The following is a 15,644-nucleotide window of genomic DNA, read 5'->3' on the forward strand; positions in this document are numbered from 1 at the left end:
AATCATGATATAACATCACAGGTTTGTTGTGTGTTTTAAACCAACACTTCCCTCTAGTAACAAGAAGACATTCATACAAATGGACCGTTTTTAGAAAAAAGAACCACACTAAAAGAATGCAGCATTAAAAACCATAGAAGTAGCCGTTTCCCCCCAAGTGCCTCGTCAAACACAAAAGTACATGACATGAAGAAAATATGATGTTTCGCTGAAAACATGTGATATGTTCAATACATTCTATATTACATGCAATTAGTCCCAGCACAAAATGAAGAGAATGAAAATCACTTTTTATATCTGACATCTGATAGGCACTGTTTATCTTTGGTAGTGAGATATGTTGTGCTTAATATAAAGTGTTCACAGACATTCACCAGAATCCCTTTGACAATCCCCGGTTCAAATTGTTTCAAAACAGAGAGGAGATGCTGCCTTTCCTCTGGCACACAAGTTTAAAACTCTACGCCAGTCCATGATGATTTGATGAAAGTAAATTAGAAACATTGCACATCCCCAAACTCTGCTCTGCCCCACATGTTCCTGCCACCAAAGCACTTCCCTCCTCTGGACAGTGGTGTGTTGAGTCTGAGCTGCAGACTGTAGTGTAGTGTAGGCCACTGAAGGTCTCTATAGTGCATGTGTGACACAGTTCAGTCTCATCACTAAGCGTTGTAGTGTGTGAACTGCCACTTCTGGAAGGCATTTCCGGTTTCACACGGATTTAGGTGAAGAGTGTCACCCCGAGGCCCCGCCTCCAGGCACATGTGTTTGGATACAAACTCTGCTATGAGGTGCTCCGCCTTGACAAAGACAAAACAGGAAACATGATTAATGAGCGAAGCTTTAGCCTCTAAACAATCTTTGATTCCCTTTCCCTTATACCAAACTGAAACCAACTTCATAAAGCAAGCCAGTCATGTTGTTTGAAATAAAGTAAAGAAAGAGAAAGAAGTAGTAGACAACACAAAGGCATACCCAGAGTCGACCTACCAGAGCGGAGTTGGATGATTTGTGAAACCAGCGATGCTCAGGCTTGTCGTTGTCACATAATTGTAAAGCGAAGCTGCTGCCCTTGCCTTGGGGAGCGAGACATAGATCTTGCTGCCGTATGTGCCTCGTCCAGGTGTAATTAAAGTGTTGACTCTAAATACCAGAGAGAAAGAGAGAGGAGTGACAAGGATGTAATTAGGCTCCATGAAAAATTGAAGATTTTTGAAGGGCAGCTCAGTGTTCTGCTGTGAACCCAAAAAGACCACGTATAGAGGCCTGGTCTGGCTGGGACTCCTCCCTTGTTTATCGTGGCTTGGGTCCTGCCTTGGACTCTGATTGTCCTGATCCAGGTTTATTCCTGGATATTTTTGTTCTACGCCCCCCATAATTACCACAGGCAAGAGGCCATGATTGCACAATCACCACATACTTTCCTCTGAAACACTATATCACTTTTGCTTTTTTTTGCAGTTAAAACATTAGTAAAATAAACATTAAAACCTGCAATGTCTTCTGTGCTCTTAACATTTGTTGCACTTGCATGTGAGCTACAGAACTATCTTAAACTAAATCTTTTTTTAAGCATTTAAGCTCTATTTGACAAGTGAATGCACACTTCTAGTTCATAGTTGGAGGTAGTGTACCATTTGTTTCAAGTCTGATGCTTGAGAAAGTCTGGATCTCAAGGGGAGTATTCCTGGTAAAATAAAGGTTACATCAAAATAAAAATAAAGAATAAAAAAAGCACACCCACCTGCTTGCTGAGATCACATTTATCAAAGGACAGAGAGCCTTGCTGCATATTGAGGCATTTTCTCAAGCCCTGATTAAAGACCTACACGGAGAAATTAGATTAAAATAAAAATAAAACAACACAGAAGTGAAACACCAGCACTGCAAACATTTCTTCACTCATTTGTATTGGGTATGACAATGAGCCTTGTTCTCGTTTCTTTCGATGAATCCTGACAGAAAGCTATTGTTTGTTCCGAAGAGAACAATCATAGCCTCTGTTTGGGTCCAGAGCCAACAATAGCTTAAGGGAGGGAAAGTATAACAAGCTTTGCTTTTATAGAAATGTTAATGTGAACAAAGTGTATTCCTCTACATACCAGGCCCTCAGCTTTGGCTAAAGGTGCGTTCATATCTGGAAACACATTGTCCAGGTACCACTTGAAGCTCTTGCACTGGAGCTTCTTCCTCAGCTCGATCTGCTCTGTGAGATCGCCGATGTTGGTGCTCTTTTTATCCAGCAGGTGGTGGTAGCCGTGGCCGTAGAAGAGGTCCTTGTACTCATCCAGCCAGACCTCTGCCACCCTGGCCAGGTTACGCTCCACCGTCTTCTGCCGGTCTTTCGGGAACTTGTACGGATTTTGTCCTCGGAAGATGTGTCCCACTCGAGAGCAGGGGATGATCTCGATTTCCCCTCCACACATCCAGATCTGTTCAAATGGTAGGATAAGGCAGCATGTGAGTGAAGCTTCCAAACACCTGTGGCCAATATTTGTGTATGAAATTAAAAGAATGACATACCTTGGCTAATAAATAAAGCTAAATATAGCTTATTTGTTTGTTTATTTATTGTTTTATGTTTTTGTTTTGTTTTTCAATAACAAATGTATTTCTTTAAGAAAAAAAAAGAAGAAAAAAATAATAATATATACAGTATATGTTAGTAATTTAGTTTTTGGGAGAAGGGGTGGGATTAAATAAGTGTAAACTTTTCCCACAACTTTTCGGATGTGTAATTAAGTAGATTATTGGTTTATACATAATTTAGAATCAGTAATATTTTTGTATATCAATTTGATACTGATTAATTTTGTATTGTATAATAATTCTCATGTTACATTTTTGTATTATTGTTTTACACATTCGAAATAAATCAAATCAAATAAAAAAAAATACCTTGAATGAAATCTCCATGTTTTCCCCACCCCACACATCCAGGCCGGGATCATAGGTGCCAAGCTCATAGAAGTATTTCTTGTCTATGGAGAAAAGGCCTCCAGCCATAACGGGACATCTGTAGGATAAAAATTAAATTAAATTAAATTAAATTAAAGGTTAGTTGAACTAATAATAGAATGTGAATATTCAAATTGACTGTTTTAGGTACCTGATGGGATCGGAGATGCTCATGTTATTCTTCTTAATGTACTCCTCTGGTAATGCGCTCCAGCCGAACACCAAAGGCCATTTGAAAACACCTCTTTGGAAGTTGTCAACCAGCATATAACTGAGGAACAGAAGCTCCAATGTCAAAATAACATTCTCTTTAAAACAAATATCACATCATGTTAATGGCTTGAGAGATATGGCAGTGTTGAGTCACCTCATGTCCTTATCACTGACAACTTCAATAACCGGACAGGGCACCTTCTTACGATCCAGGTAGATTCTCTCCAGCAGCGGCTCCAGCCAGCCCACGTTACACTCAATGTGGGAGTCGAGGAAGGTAAGGACCTCGCCTATAGCAAGGGGTTAGAAAGCAAACATCCTGGTGTAGTTAAAACAAATAACCAAACCACATGTGCGACAATGAAACCGTTACGACTCCTATCAAAAGGTTCATTGAGAGGCAGTTGCTTGCTCAAGTATGTAAGTAACGTGCATAACATAGCATGTGGAAAAAGTGTGTGTTTCTACTTAAGAACATGATGTGGAGTGCAATTCAGTATGACTCATGGTATTGCTTCAATGTTTTAGTTCTGTATTTGTTGCAAGACTACCCATGAATGATCTTCCACACACAGCACAGAGCAAGTGCACATACTTGCAAGCCGTTTGGGTTTACAAGTTCCAAAGACTGGACCACAGACTGTCTGAATCATTGTCTCTATTTAAAATGAATTTTGCCAATGTCAACCTGACATTTCAGAAACACACAAGACCCCATAGATGAACGCCCAATCAGTGGTGTTAGAAAGTGAAGATTACACTGTTAATGTGAGTTGTTTTGCTACTTTTTAACTTTACACCAAATGGATGTTCATGTTGCGGATTTAAAGTTACATTATTCAAAGCCCATATGACTATCATAATCCCAGAAAGTAGTTATAATAATAATATTTCATGTTAAAAACATAATTACAATTTCAGACTTTAAAACTTGCCCTTTGATAACAAGCTTCTTCTTATCTGATTAGCTTAGTTCTATAGCTGCAAATACACAGCCGAGATAGGGACACACTGGTTGTTCTGTTTAACACTTACAAGTCTGACCAAGTGATTCGACATATTCATGTGAGTTCTGTTACTGTGTTGATCCTTCTCTTATGTGGGACAAATCCCCTGCTACATGCACATATATATATATACCACATTGAATAAGTGTATGACACTGTTCTAAGCTTTGGTTACCTTTGGCTATATCAGCTCCTGCGATCCTGGCCCTGATCAGACCCTGACGCTCCTTCAGACGAAGAATTCGCACTTTGGGAAACTGAGCCATGTACTTGTCTAGCTGCTCCCTCAGATAGTCTGCCGGAAGAAAATAAAAAAACATGAACACTGACAGCAGGAACATTTTCATATAGCTTGAAAAATGACCTAGCATTAAAACAAATTACATTTCTTGTTAGAACAGCGTAGTTGTTGATTCTCTCGAAATAGCTGTGGATACTTTTACTCTGATATACTTCACATTGCCATTTTAATTGACTATTTTATCTTTAATAAACACATCTCATGGATAATGCTCAAATATGTGTTGTGTAATAAGATAACCCAAAAACAAATCAAAAACTATTCTCCAGAACACCAGAGTTGTGATGTGTGTTTACATGTTGGTGGACTTGCATCCTGTGTGCATTCTCAAACTAAGAGATGTTTGTATTTATTCAAATTTTTTAAATAATTCAATTCAAAAATAATTATAATTACAAAGATGATGTTCACAGCAACCTTTTCATGAACACTTTTGGAGGGGCAGCTGCAAGAATGTTCAATACAGTCTGAATAATTAGGTTAAATGATTTGACCAATTCAAATTACTATTAATATTATACTCCCTACACATTTTGGGTTTTAAACAAACAATTGTGTCCTCTAATAATAAAAGCATAGTGCTCAGCTTGTCATTAGCAGTTTTCTCCTACGAATGCCAATTTTTGCATTAGTTTTTTTTAGTGGAGACCCACCAAACGCAACATGCCCTACCCCTGAAACAGTAAGTACATTATTACCTTTGGTGCTGAAGTCATCCACCAGAATGATCTCTTTGAGGAGGTGTGGTGGAGATCTGTTTAACACACTGTGAACAGAGCGGAGGAGTGTGGACCACACTTCATCCACAAAACAGAAAATCACACTGGTGGAAGGCAAGTCATCATGGACCAGATTCTGTGCACACCTGGAAACACAGCACGAATAAATAATTAATCAAAAACAACAGCTTGGGGGTCAGAGGACATTGAAGCGGTGCAGAAGTAGACTCACATATCAGGCCTGGTGTCGGGGATGGCTCGGTCCACTGGGATCTTGTCGCTCAGGAAGACATTAAAATGCCCTTCGTTCCATCTCTTCTTTACCTCTATATCTTCGTTACTGGAGGCCAGTGCTGCCAGACCAAACTGGCCCATTGCGTTAACATCTCTGGGAGCGTTAGTCATGTCCAGAGAGAGCATTTTGTGGACACCTGGTTTTCTGACAGCACTGGAGTTATCCTTGGAGCCCTCTCCTGCTTGGAGCTTGATTGTAGGTTTCGCTGCCTTCAGGTCAGCCTTGGCGATCGTCCTGACCCGTTTCTCCTCCTTTCCTTTGACCTCCTTGTTGACTGGTTTAGATGTTGTTTCAACAGGGTGGGCCTCTTTGTTCTTAAGCTCACTCACTTTCGCTCCAGTCTTAGTCTCAGATTTCTCCTTGACTACTTCGTCTGTCTTTGTTTGAATTTTGTCCAAAGCTTTTTGTACAACACCCTCTGCTTTAATGGGTCCCTTCTTTGAGGTTGGTAGTGGTCCATGTTTTGCTTCCTGAACACCTGGAGGAGCTTGGGTTATTTTAGGCACTACTAAAGGTAATGTCACTTTAGCAGAGACAACTGTTTCTCTACTTTTCTCTACTTTCTTGACATTCAAATCCAAGTTTACGGCTCTTTTATTTGCAGGAACTCCCAGCTTCGGTGTGACATTTTGTACAGCCCCTCCTTCTTTATGTTCAGAAGCAACATCTTTTTGCTGGTCAATGTTGGCCATATAATTTACTTGGTGAGGTAGAGAGTTTATATTTTTTTTGTCCTCCAAAATGGGATCTTGTTTCTTGCCTCCCTGTCTGTACACTTTGGCTAGTTTGAGGCTTGGATTGAGTGGTCCTTTAACAGCATGTGTAACAGCAAAGTCCACCCTCTGAACTGGGTTTTTAAAACCCCTTCTGACCACCTGTGTCACCCGGGACTGTTTAAAATCTTCCCTTTCTCTGATCACTCGCTCCTTCAGCAGCTGACTGTTCACATCGTTCATTGACAAGCGAAGTACAGCCATGTCAAGCATTAGCCAAATAATAGAGGCAATGAACACAAATGCAAGTACCCTCCCACTCCCCCTTAAATATCTCCTAATCTTCATCATTTTGGGTGTTTAAAAGTGGAAATCCAGGTGAAAATGTGAAGAATGTCAAAGTATCATACTGTTAAGGCCACTTCTCAGTTGTAGGCGAGGTTTTTCTTTCTTTGGAGAAGTTAGCTGCCTGCGTGGCATGCTAGAAATATGACAGTGAGTAGCAGAGGTAGTCAGTGTTGTCATATAGGAATACAGAAGTGTCTGACACCCATAGCCCAGCACAAAGATATCAAGTATAAATGTTAATTTCCCATACCGTATCGCTCTGGTCACCTTCAACCGCAGGGGGATATTACTTTAGTTTGTATCGCTTCGTCGTAACTCACAGAAACTTCACTAACGTTGTCGACTTTTTCGCTGAATCTCCACGTAACAGCTTTGAACTGACACAGTTTTGTATGAGGACGACGTGGAGAACAACTTCCACTCTGTCAGTAAACTATGATTGGACAGATTGGCAGGAAAAGTCTCCGCCGAGACGGAGCCCACAACAAGCCAGCAGGAGAGAGCTGCAAGTGTACAGGAAGTGCGTGTTAAGCCTTCAAAATAAAGCATGGAACTTGCAATCGTTGAAACATGAGGTCTATTATGGAAAAATGTGCATAGACGACACATATGTTTCCAGGGGACAGTAACAAGCACAACAAGTGATGTCAAATAAATAAATAATTTAGCTAATGTTTCTAAACAATTTATATATTAGGTCGCAGTGGCGAGCCGTGACTTTTATACCTAGGCCCTGATAGTAGGGGAGACCAGGGACAGTTGTAACCGGTTGTTATACAGTCTATGGTTGTATCACGGGTCGGTTGTAGACTGTATGGTTGTAACCAGAGCTATTTAATAGAAGAGTTACGACATCTCCGTTCACTCCAATGGACCACTTTTTTACAGCAATGGCGGATCGTGGAGCCTCTCAATCGTTCCCCGGAAGTTAGCGCCAAGGCTGGCAGAGCTGTGGAGTTGCAGCATAATACACCGTTCGTGACGGACTTTTAAAGGTAAGAAGAAGTTTAAAGATTTATATTGCGGATATTATCAGTACATCTGATTCAAATGAACATGTGTATTAAAGGATGTCAGTGGATTATCCCTAAATTAGTAGATTTAAGGAACGTTTACAGATAACAGATTAAGCTAGCATACCGAAGCAAGTTAGCAACACACGTTGAACAGCCTTTTAATTGTAAATTCCGTTCTCTTAATGTCATTTCGTCCAACATGTTGAATTAGAGAAGAGGGGCTTCTAAACGGGATTGTATGCGGGGGTGGAGGGAGTTAAATATTAGATACATATAACTGTGGTGCGTGTAAGAGTGAGTGTTTTTAGCAGAGCCATATTGTGTCCTTGTGATTCTGTTGATTATTACCTGTCTGTATAATGTTGCAGCTCAGCTGATTTTGGATTGATGGCAAAGGGAGAGGCACTTAAGTGAGAGTGAAAACACAAAGTACGTTTAATACTACTGTTTTATATAAGTAAACACCTTATCTCCCCAAGGCATTTCCCATCCAATAGGTGTGCTGTGTGTATAACCCTTTCTCCTGTCTGTTGCTCCCTCTTTCAGCACAAGAACCAGAGGGGGATTCAATGGAGCCTGAATACCTGCACTGAGACCCTCACCCTGCACCCTGAGTCTCAACTCTGTGTTTTTCAAGCCTTTCCCTGTTTTTTTGTATTAAACAAAACATTAAGCTTTCCCAATGGTGTGGTTTTCGTTTTGTGAAAAAGTGCAAATGCAGTGTTTGTATATAATTACATCACATATTTTGTTGCTGTTGGTCGTGAAATTGCTCCTGCTGACTTGAGCCAGCCATGTTTTCCTCCGCTCTGTGTCAGTGGGGAAGCCGTACATTCGTACTCCTTTCTCTGAGCGATTTGAGCATCCTCAGGCAGCACAGCAAACCATGGACAACACGGAGGAAAAGGCACCGACAAACTGCATGATATGCTATTCAATGTTTATTGAATTCCATGTATTTGTAATGGATGTTCCTAAAACAACACATTTAACATCATCATTATCATCATATGCTGCTAGTCCTGCTGCTGCTGCTAGTCCTTTGATAGTCACCTGTCCTTTCTGAAAGCCATAAAGATGACATTAGTCATGTAGATAACTTGTGTCCTCAATTACCAGGGGATTACTGAAACTACCATGAATTTAAGAAAATGGTAGAAATGAATCCAATCTGAATTTTAAAGCATTACTTTAGATCCCCTCCCTCTAAATGTATCAATAAACATTAGAAAGTGATGCTCCTGACTACCATACAAGTTTAAGAAGATAATATTGGTTTGAAAGAATTCAAAGCTATAAATAAACAGCAACAGGCTCTTTAACAAGGCACTGTTAGTAACATGTAAACTAGTTGTTCACACTAATCCTAATATTATCACTTAATATTAGCAAATTCGATTTTATTTTTTAAAACATATTGATGTAAATACATACACATCAATTTGTTGTATAAATATTGCAAATCAAAACCTTTATTCACTAATAATTAACAAAAATCGTAGTTCTATCTCCTGTTATCAATGCATTCACATTGCCCGCCATGAACTTCCGGGGAACGATCATCTTCTACATGAACCACGTGACGATAACCGTTTTTGGACTTCCGGTGTCGTAACTCTTCTATCTATATGGCGCTGGTTGTAACCAAGCGGCAAACTCTGGGGAAGAGCCGGGAAGCCAATACAGAAGTGCCACACACTGCAGTTCATATATTGGCCGATAGGCGATGGCTGCAGAAAGGAGCAATTTCCATAGACCCCCATGTTAAAATGCCCAACTTTACAGCGGAAAAAAACATGTTTTTCTCCCTGGCTCCATACGTTTTATTATCGATACAGTTAGATTCCACCTTCATGATTATGGATCTGTGAGTGAATTGTTTTCTAACGCGACCCTTTTATTTATATTAGGTCTTAAAGTTTTTGCATTAATTAGGGCGTGGTCACGTTGATGGACACGTACATGCCTCACTGTCAGCTAACAGCAACTTGTCCACTCTGCTAGGCTACAACCATAGAGGCTACAACGTTAGTTAGTCATAGTACTGTACTTGACCCTTTAGCTTTAGCCGTGTTCGTGGTGATATACCAGACAATTAAGATGTCGTGCTGTGCGCTTGAATGTACTAACAGAACTTCCAAGAAGTCTACTCTCAGCTTTTTTCGGTGAGTAAAATGATAATATTATACATGTTAACCCCGTTAGCAGGTGTGTGTGTGCTTGTTAGCTTAGCTTGTTATGTAGCTTATTAGCCAGCTAAGGATGTAACCCTTTATACGTGTGTGTATATATATATATACAGTTTAGTTTATGATTCAGCCTTGGGTAAGACTTTTATAGTCTATGGCTATGACGCCCATAATGCTAAACGGGAGCAAATGTTAAAAGGGGACCCAATTATCCCAGTGGTGGGATAACCGAAGCTAACCGGAGCCGTAGCTAGCCCTTTGCGGCTCCGTTAGCTTCGGCCAGCGGCGGAGCCCGGCGTTATAACTGGAGATCAAGGAATGCAGCGAAACGCGGACTTGGTTCGCCTGCAGCCTGCTATAGTATTAGCTAAAGAAATGATGTTGAACAAGTCTTATTAAGCTGAACATCGCCACAATTGTTCTGCTATGTATCGGTACTTATTTTATTTTCTTAACGTGTGAATGACAAGCATTAAGAATAACAACAAATAGCTATTTATCTTGCATATTGTCTCGTTTGATTATGAATGTAACGTTTATATAGTGGAACTACACTGTTTTATCAAAACCAAAGTGCCACGCAGTAACTTGGTAGGCCCATGCATGTATTTCAGCAGGAAATGTGCAACCTAGATTACATTTACCAACACAGACTATATAGAAATATTTGTAAAAGTTGTTCATGCGTTATTAAGTGAATATGGCATTAACCCTCCTGTTGTCTTTGGGTCGGTTTTCCTGTATTTTTGAATAACGGTTTCCTTTAGGTGATCCAGACAGGCTGGACCAGTGGGTGCTGAACATCCGGAGGAATACATGGACCCCCAACGTTTCTTCTCGCCTGTGCAGTGAACACTTTGAGAGTCATCCCTTCAGCACGGACTCATGGGTACAGATCCTTTTTAAAAATAAAAAAATAACTTGGTTCCATTTGTGAGTGTAAATTGTTGTTACTAATTAAATACATGTTATACATCATACAATGCTAAATAATTGTTATGGCACAGCTTGCACATCCGTGATGAGTAATGTTCTTTTGATTAAAGGCCAAATTAAGATTTTGCCAGTTAAGTAAAGAAACATAGAAATCGATTTTTTTGCAAACCATCACATTTCTCTTCAATTTATGCAAAGACTCTTTATCATAGATAGAGAATTGCCATTTCCCCCCACATACTCTATGTTAAAAACAGATGAATTATATTACCTTTTTTTACATTATTTTAATAGCAACATTCATTCATCTGTTGTCATCTTATAACTTATTTATCTTAACAGCTATCACTGTAAAAAAAAAAAATGATTTAAGTTAATTTTACTATACAATATGTATCTCTACATTCTGTTCTTGCATATGTCTTATTATATTTACGTGTATATAGATTTCTGCCTGCACTAATTTATTATTCTTAATTTAATTTAGAATTTATTTTATTGTTTTATGTCTTATATAACTATGTTGCATTGTTGGAGGAGCTCGGGACAGATGATTTGCATTGCCATTCCTACACTGTAGCCTATGTGCATATGACATAAATCCTTTGAATCTGAATCTTGGAAACACGTAATTGTTGAATAGATTAACTGCATAGTTAACATGTTGGCCCTCTATTGTCTTTTATAATGCACTCTTACATTTAAAACAACATTATTCAAAAGAAAGTTGAATATCTACAGACCTCAAAAAGTTATTTTATGTGTTTTTGTTTATTATTTTTATTAGGGAAGGAGATGCCTGAAAAACACTGCAGTGCCCACCATTTTCTATTTCACCAAAGAACAACAGCCTGGAAGGAGAAGCAGGTGAGTAGCAATGACGAGGTAAGTGACACTCCTAGTTCGACTGTTAATAGTAATGAGGAGGTTGCAGATGTCGACCATGGTAGTGGTGAAAACAGTCTTGCTGCTGATCAGAGCAATATCATTATGATACAAGGCACACCTGAAGAAGCCTTGGTTGTTCCACATGTGGAGCGTAATGACATTCCAACAGTCAATGCTTGTGAGGAGGATGTTGGTTTGGGTAGCAGCAGCCAACAAACAGACTCCGCCTCTGTTCACTCTCACACTTGGGCTTTAAACCAAGTACTGAATAGTTTGTGCACACATTTCTAACATGTGATCTTTCTTTCATGTAGGACGCTTGAGGGAAGTTGCAACGCCTCGGCCAATGGGATGTCTTCTCCACGTGAAAGAGATTGAAGGCATCACTTATAACTTAAGACAATTTTCCAAAAGTTATGACTTGTATTGGCTTTGATAGTAATGGATTACATCTAACACGAATCAAGATCGTATTGAGAAAAATGAAAGTGTAATCCTTAGTTACATAGGAAAAGATGTAATCGGATTAGTTTTACTTTTTTTAATAATAGGGAAACTCAGGATTACAATCTTATTCAAAACCTAAAAAGAGCATATATATGTAAAATGATCAAATTGTATCTCTTCTCTGGAAGCGGTACTGTTCTGTAGGCTAATACTAATACTAATTGTGAATCTATACACCTACTGCCTGAATCTGCTTTATGGTATTATATTATACATTTTAAGTAAAAAAATCATATTAATATTTCTTCTCTCCTGTGTTTATTTGCATTGCATTTGATATTGAGGTAATCCAAAACAAAAATAAAGTTATCACGTTACATTACTTTTATATCTTGATACTCACATGAAGTTACTGGTTGTGTTTTTGGCAAGTAGCCCTCCCAACCCTGTACATAAGTTATATCATTTTAATTACTGATACAGTTGTTGCACATCTTTAATTTATTTTCTCGTGTACTTAAGTCATAAAATGATTCGAAACCTTTACTTTTCATAAAATGCAAGATGTAACTTTCAATGTGGCTTTATCACATTTTCAATGTAAATAGATCTGATTAAATAAAGAGTAAAAGCACAATCTTAAATGTTGACAGTTATCATTTGCCTATGCTTATTGTTAATGTAGTGGTGTTATAAACAAAATGTTGTCCTAAAGGAAATTAAGATGTTTTTTTATTTGTTGACAAAAGATTTAAAGTTGATGCTCACAACATGTGGGAACATTTATGGAGAAAAATGTTTCTATTGTAAAACAAATATTTATCTGCATACTGAACAAAACTCTCTAAAAGGTATTATCTTCTGTGACGTTACGACCCTGTAGGGATTGTGGGTATTTCACTTCATAATTACATTCTATGGTATGCTTATATACATGGGATTAGGGGAGACCTTCCTGTTGTGGGCATTGTCATGATAAATGACAGCGTAGTATTCATTGTCAAGATTTGTGTTTTTAAACTTGGGACTCTTTTCAGACTGCTCCGGCTTGGGAAAAGATTTGAGCCTTAATTTGTAATGTTTTCTGTATTGTATGGTAAGCTTATCCTTTCATTTGATAGTCCCATTTGGATGTGATAGCTAACATTTTCAGTAAGCAGTAGACAAAAGAAGTGAAAATATGAATGTAATTTATTTTCAATATTTACATAAATACATAATTATTTTAACAAATCAAATAACAAAAAACATCATAACAAATACAAAATAAAAGGTTTGACAGACAGCCATGCCCAGCATGGGCCTGGAGAGCTGCAGAGTCCAATGGGGGTAAGAGGGGGGGGGTGGGATGTGGGGAAGAGGAAGAGCAGCCATGTCAACAGTGTTATGGCTACAGATGTAATATCTAACTCAACATTAGCCATGACAGTCTGGGCTTAGCAAGGGCCTTAGAATACATACTCTAAAGGCCAAATCCAAAGACAGTGATACTGACATTTTAGCAGTTCACAGTCTTTGGAGGTGGTCTTTCAGGCAATTGGCTGGTGACTTAAAAAAAATATAATTTCTCCAAGGGGTGAAATGAACTCCATCTCGCAAAAACAGCCCAGGACTGTCATGTCTAATGTTGGAGTGGTCAACAATGGCACCATTTAGGCTATGAACAAAAGTAGCCATAACACTGTTAACAAACTTCCGGGCCTTGTCAATTTTGACAGGATTTGCACCAGCCCTCCACCGGCGCCTCTGGGAGAGCATGATCTTCAAGCCAGGGTGCCGATGGTGAAGCTGGTCCAGGTCCTCCTTCATCTGGTTCAGCAACTGAACACTGGGCACATCCCCCAAGTCATTGCCGCCACAGTGGATGAGGAGGACATCCGGGACTGCTCTTCCTAGCGGGGAGTAGGAAAAGAAAGGGAGGACACCTCTCCAGCGCAGTTCACCCCAACCGAACCAGCACACCCTCAGGTCGAGGCCAAGGTTGCTGCTGATGGTCTCTGTAGCTCTCTGGGCTCCACGCCGGACATAGCTCCCGATTATCCATACAGTCACTATGGGAGGAAAATAAATGAGAGTAACAAATGCTTCAGATCATGAGGAACATCAAATAAAGGGTTGCTCATTTTGTTCCTTTGACAATAACATACAAAATAACTATGAAATCACACCTGTATGGTTAAAAGTAACAAGAGAGCAAAACCACAAAAAACAGATTAACAGCACACAGTTTATATATATATATATTTATATACTGTGTGCTGTTTATCTACAATTGTGCATACATGTATTATATCAATCAATCAATCAATGTTTATTTATATAGCCCAATATCACAAATGTTACATTTGTCTCAGTGGTCTTCACAGTGTGTACAGAATATCAGTATGACAATACGACACCCTCTGTCCTTAGACCCTCACATCGTACAAGGAAAAACTTCCAAAGAAAACCCAGTTTAAAGGGAAAAATGGGAGAAACCTCAGGGAGAGCATTATATGTATAGTATGTTTGTGTGTAATGTCAACCATCTGAAGTCCTGTAAAGTAAGCCAGGACCATCAACTTACAGGTTGTGCAGTTTGGCGTGGATCTTCTTTTTTCTTAATTCTGAAATAAATAAAAATGTTTTAATCAATATAAAAGCACCTTTCTTTTTCTACAGTCATATTTAATTAATCACATTTAATTCACGCAACACTGGCCATATCTCTGCTAGTTTACAAAGTTTAGTTACAAATGACATTTATATTAGAAAAACGGTGAAGCACTTAAAAAACAATTGTATAGTGTAGGTTCAAGAACCTTTAAATCAAAAGGACAAGTTTTGTAAAGTTACAGGGTATCTTACCTTCAGAATATGCCGGGAACGAGGAGCAGTGACCGCAAGCTGGGTTGTTAGCATAGGTTGTTAGCTTAATACTTAATAGAACATGTTAGCTTAGCTTCTTAGCCTGAGCTAGGTCTGGAATGTCACGCTCGGTGGCAGCAGGTCCCGCCCTGTCCCGCCTCGGCTCCGCCTCAGCACCGCCTCTTTGCCCTTATTTGGAGCAGGCGGGAGAAGGCGGGAGTTAGACTCTGACGTCACTGTCGAGCCGTTAGTGGCCGACTCCGCCTACTAAGGGCTTCACGGCAACTCTGCAGAATCCTATGGGTGACGTCACGGACCCTACGTCCATTTATATATACAGTCTATGGTTGTAACACTTTCAATATCTCCAATCACAAACAAGCTAGAGTGATGACACTCACTCTGCACATGCGCAGTTAGATGGTAAGATCGCTGAGAAAAAAAGGAGCCACGTTTGAATTTCTCGCGTAAGATATCAGCAAAAGTGTGTTTCTGAGGTAAAATATAAACTACAATTATATGATGTATTTTTTGGATACTGTCTTGAGTTAAAATGTCTCGGAATCCAAACTAGTATTATTAGAATAACTGTTTTGTAAGCTACAAATATAACTAGCTAAATATGGGTCAAGCTAGCAATCAGGCAGGTTCACAGGGGGTGAAAGCAAGACTGGTGGTCCTGGGATGGTTGTAACGGGACGGTTGTAACATGGCACATTTACAATGATGGCTCATTTGCATGAATGATCAATTGCTCATTCAAGCAT

The 15,644-nt window shown here is 39.3% G+C and overlaps 1 protein-coding gene and 2 long non-coding RNA genes across 4 annotated transcripts; 1 reads left to right on the forward strand and 2 right to left on the reverse strand.

Moving 5' to 3' along the window:
- Positions 1-269: 269 nt before the first annotated feature.
- LOC117466673 (polypeptide N-acetylgalactosaminyltransferase 5) lies at positions 270-6,258 on the reverse strand. Its single transcript, XM_034110062.2, is given in 11 exon segments — positions 270-800; positions 991-1,143; positions 1,745-1,825; positions 2,103-2,432; positions 2,899-3,016; positions 3,110-3,229; positions 3,326-3,461; positions 4,354-4,473; positions 5,178-5,344; positions 5,431-6,091; positions 6,094-6,258. Coding segments are annotated over 11 exon segments (2,091 nt in total). The 5' UTR covers positions 6,161-6,258; the 3' UTR covers positions 270-662.
- A 3,010-nt stretch (positions 6,259-9,268) lies between these two features.
- LOC139435949 (uncharacterized) lies at positions 9,269-12,935 on the forward strand. 2 transcript variants are annotated; one of them, XR_011645155.1, is made up of 3 exons: positions 9,269-9,735; positions 10,527-10,648; positions 11,483-12,935. It is a non-coding gene; the product is annotated as an uncharacterized lncRNA (long non-coding RNA). The 2 variants fall into 2 exon arrangements; XR_011645156.1 differs by lacking the exon at positions 9,269-9,735 and having other exon boundaries at positions 9,820-10,648; positions 11,483-11,562; positions 11,898-12,935.
- Positions 12,936-13,203: 268 nt separating this feature from the next.
- On the reverse strand, positions 13,204-15,334 carry LOC139435955 (uncharacterized). The gene is made up of 3 exons (XR_011645162.1): positions 14,878-15,334; positions 14,597-14,636; positions 13,204-14,081 (listed from the first exon to the last, which is right to left on the reverse strand). It is a non-coding gene; the product is annotated as an uncharacterized lncRNA (long non-coding RNA).
- Between the last annotated feature and the right edge of the window lie 310 nt (positions 15,335-15,644).

The sequence above is a fragment of the Pseudochaenichthys georgianus genome, chromosome 21 (genome assembly GCF_902827115.2).
Source record: "Pseudochaenichthys georgianus chromosome 21, fPseGeo1.2, whole genome shotgun sequence".
Classification (NCBI taxonomy): Eukaryota; Metazoa; Chordata; class Actinopteri; order Perciformes; family Channichthyidae; genus Pseudochaenichthys; species Pseudochaenichthys georgianus.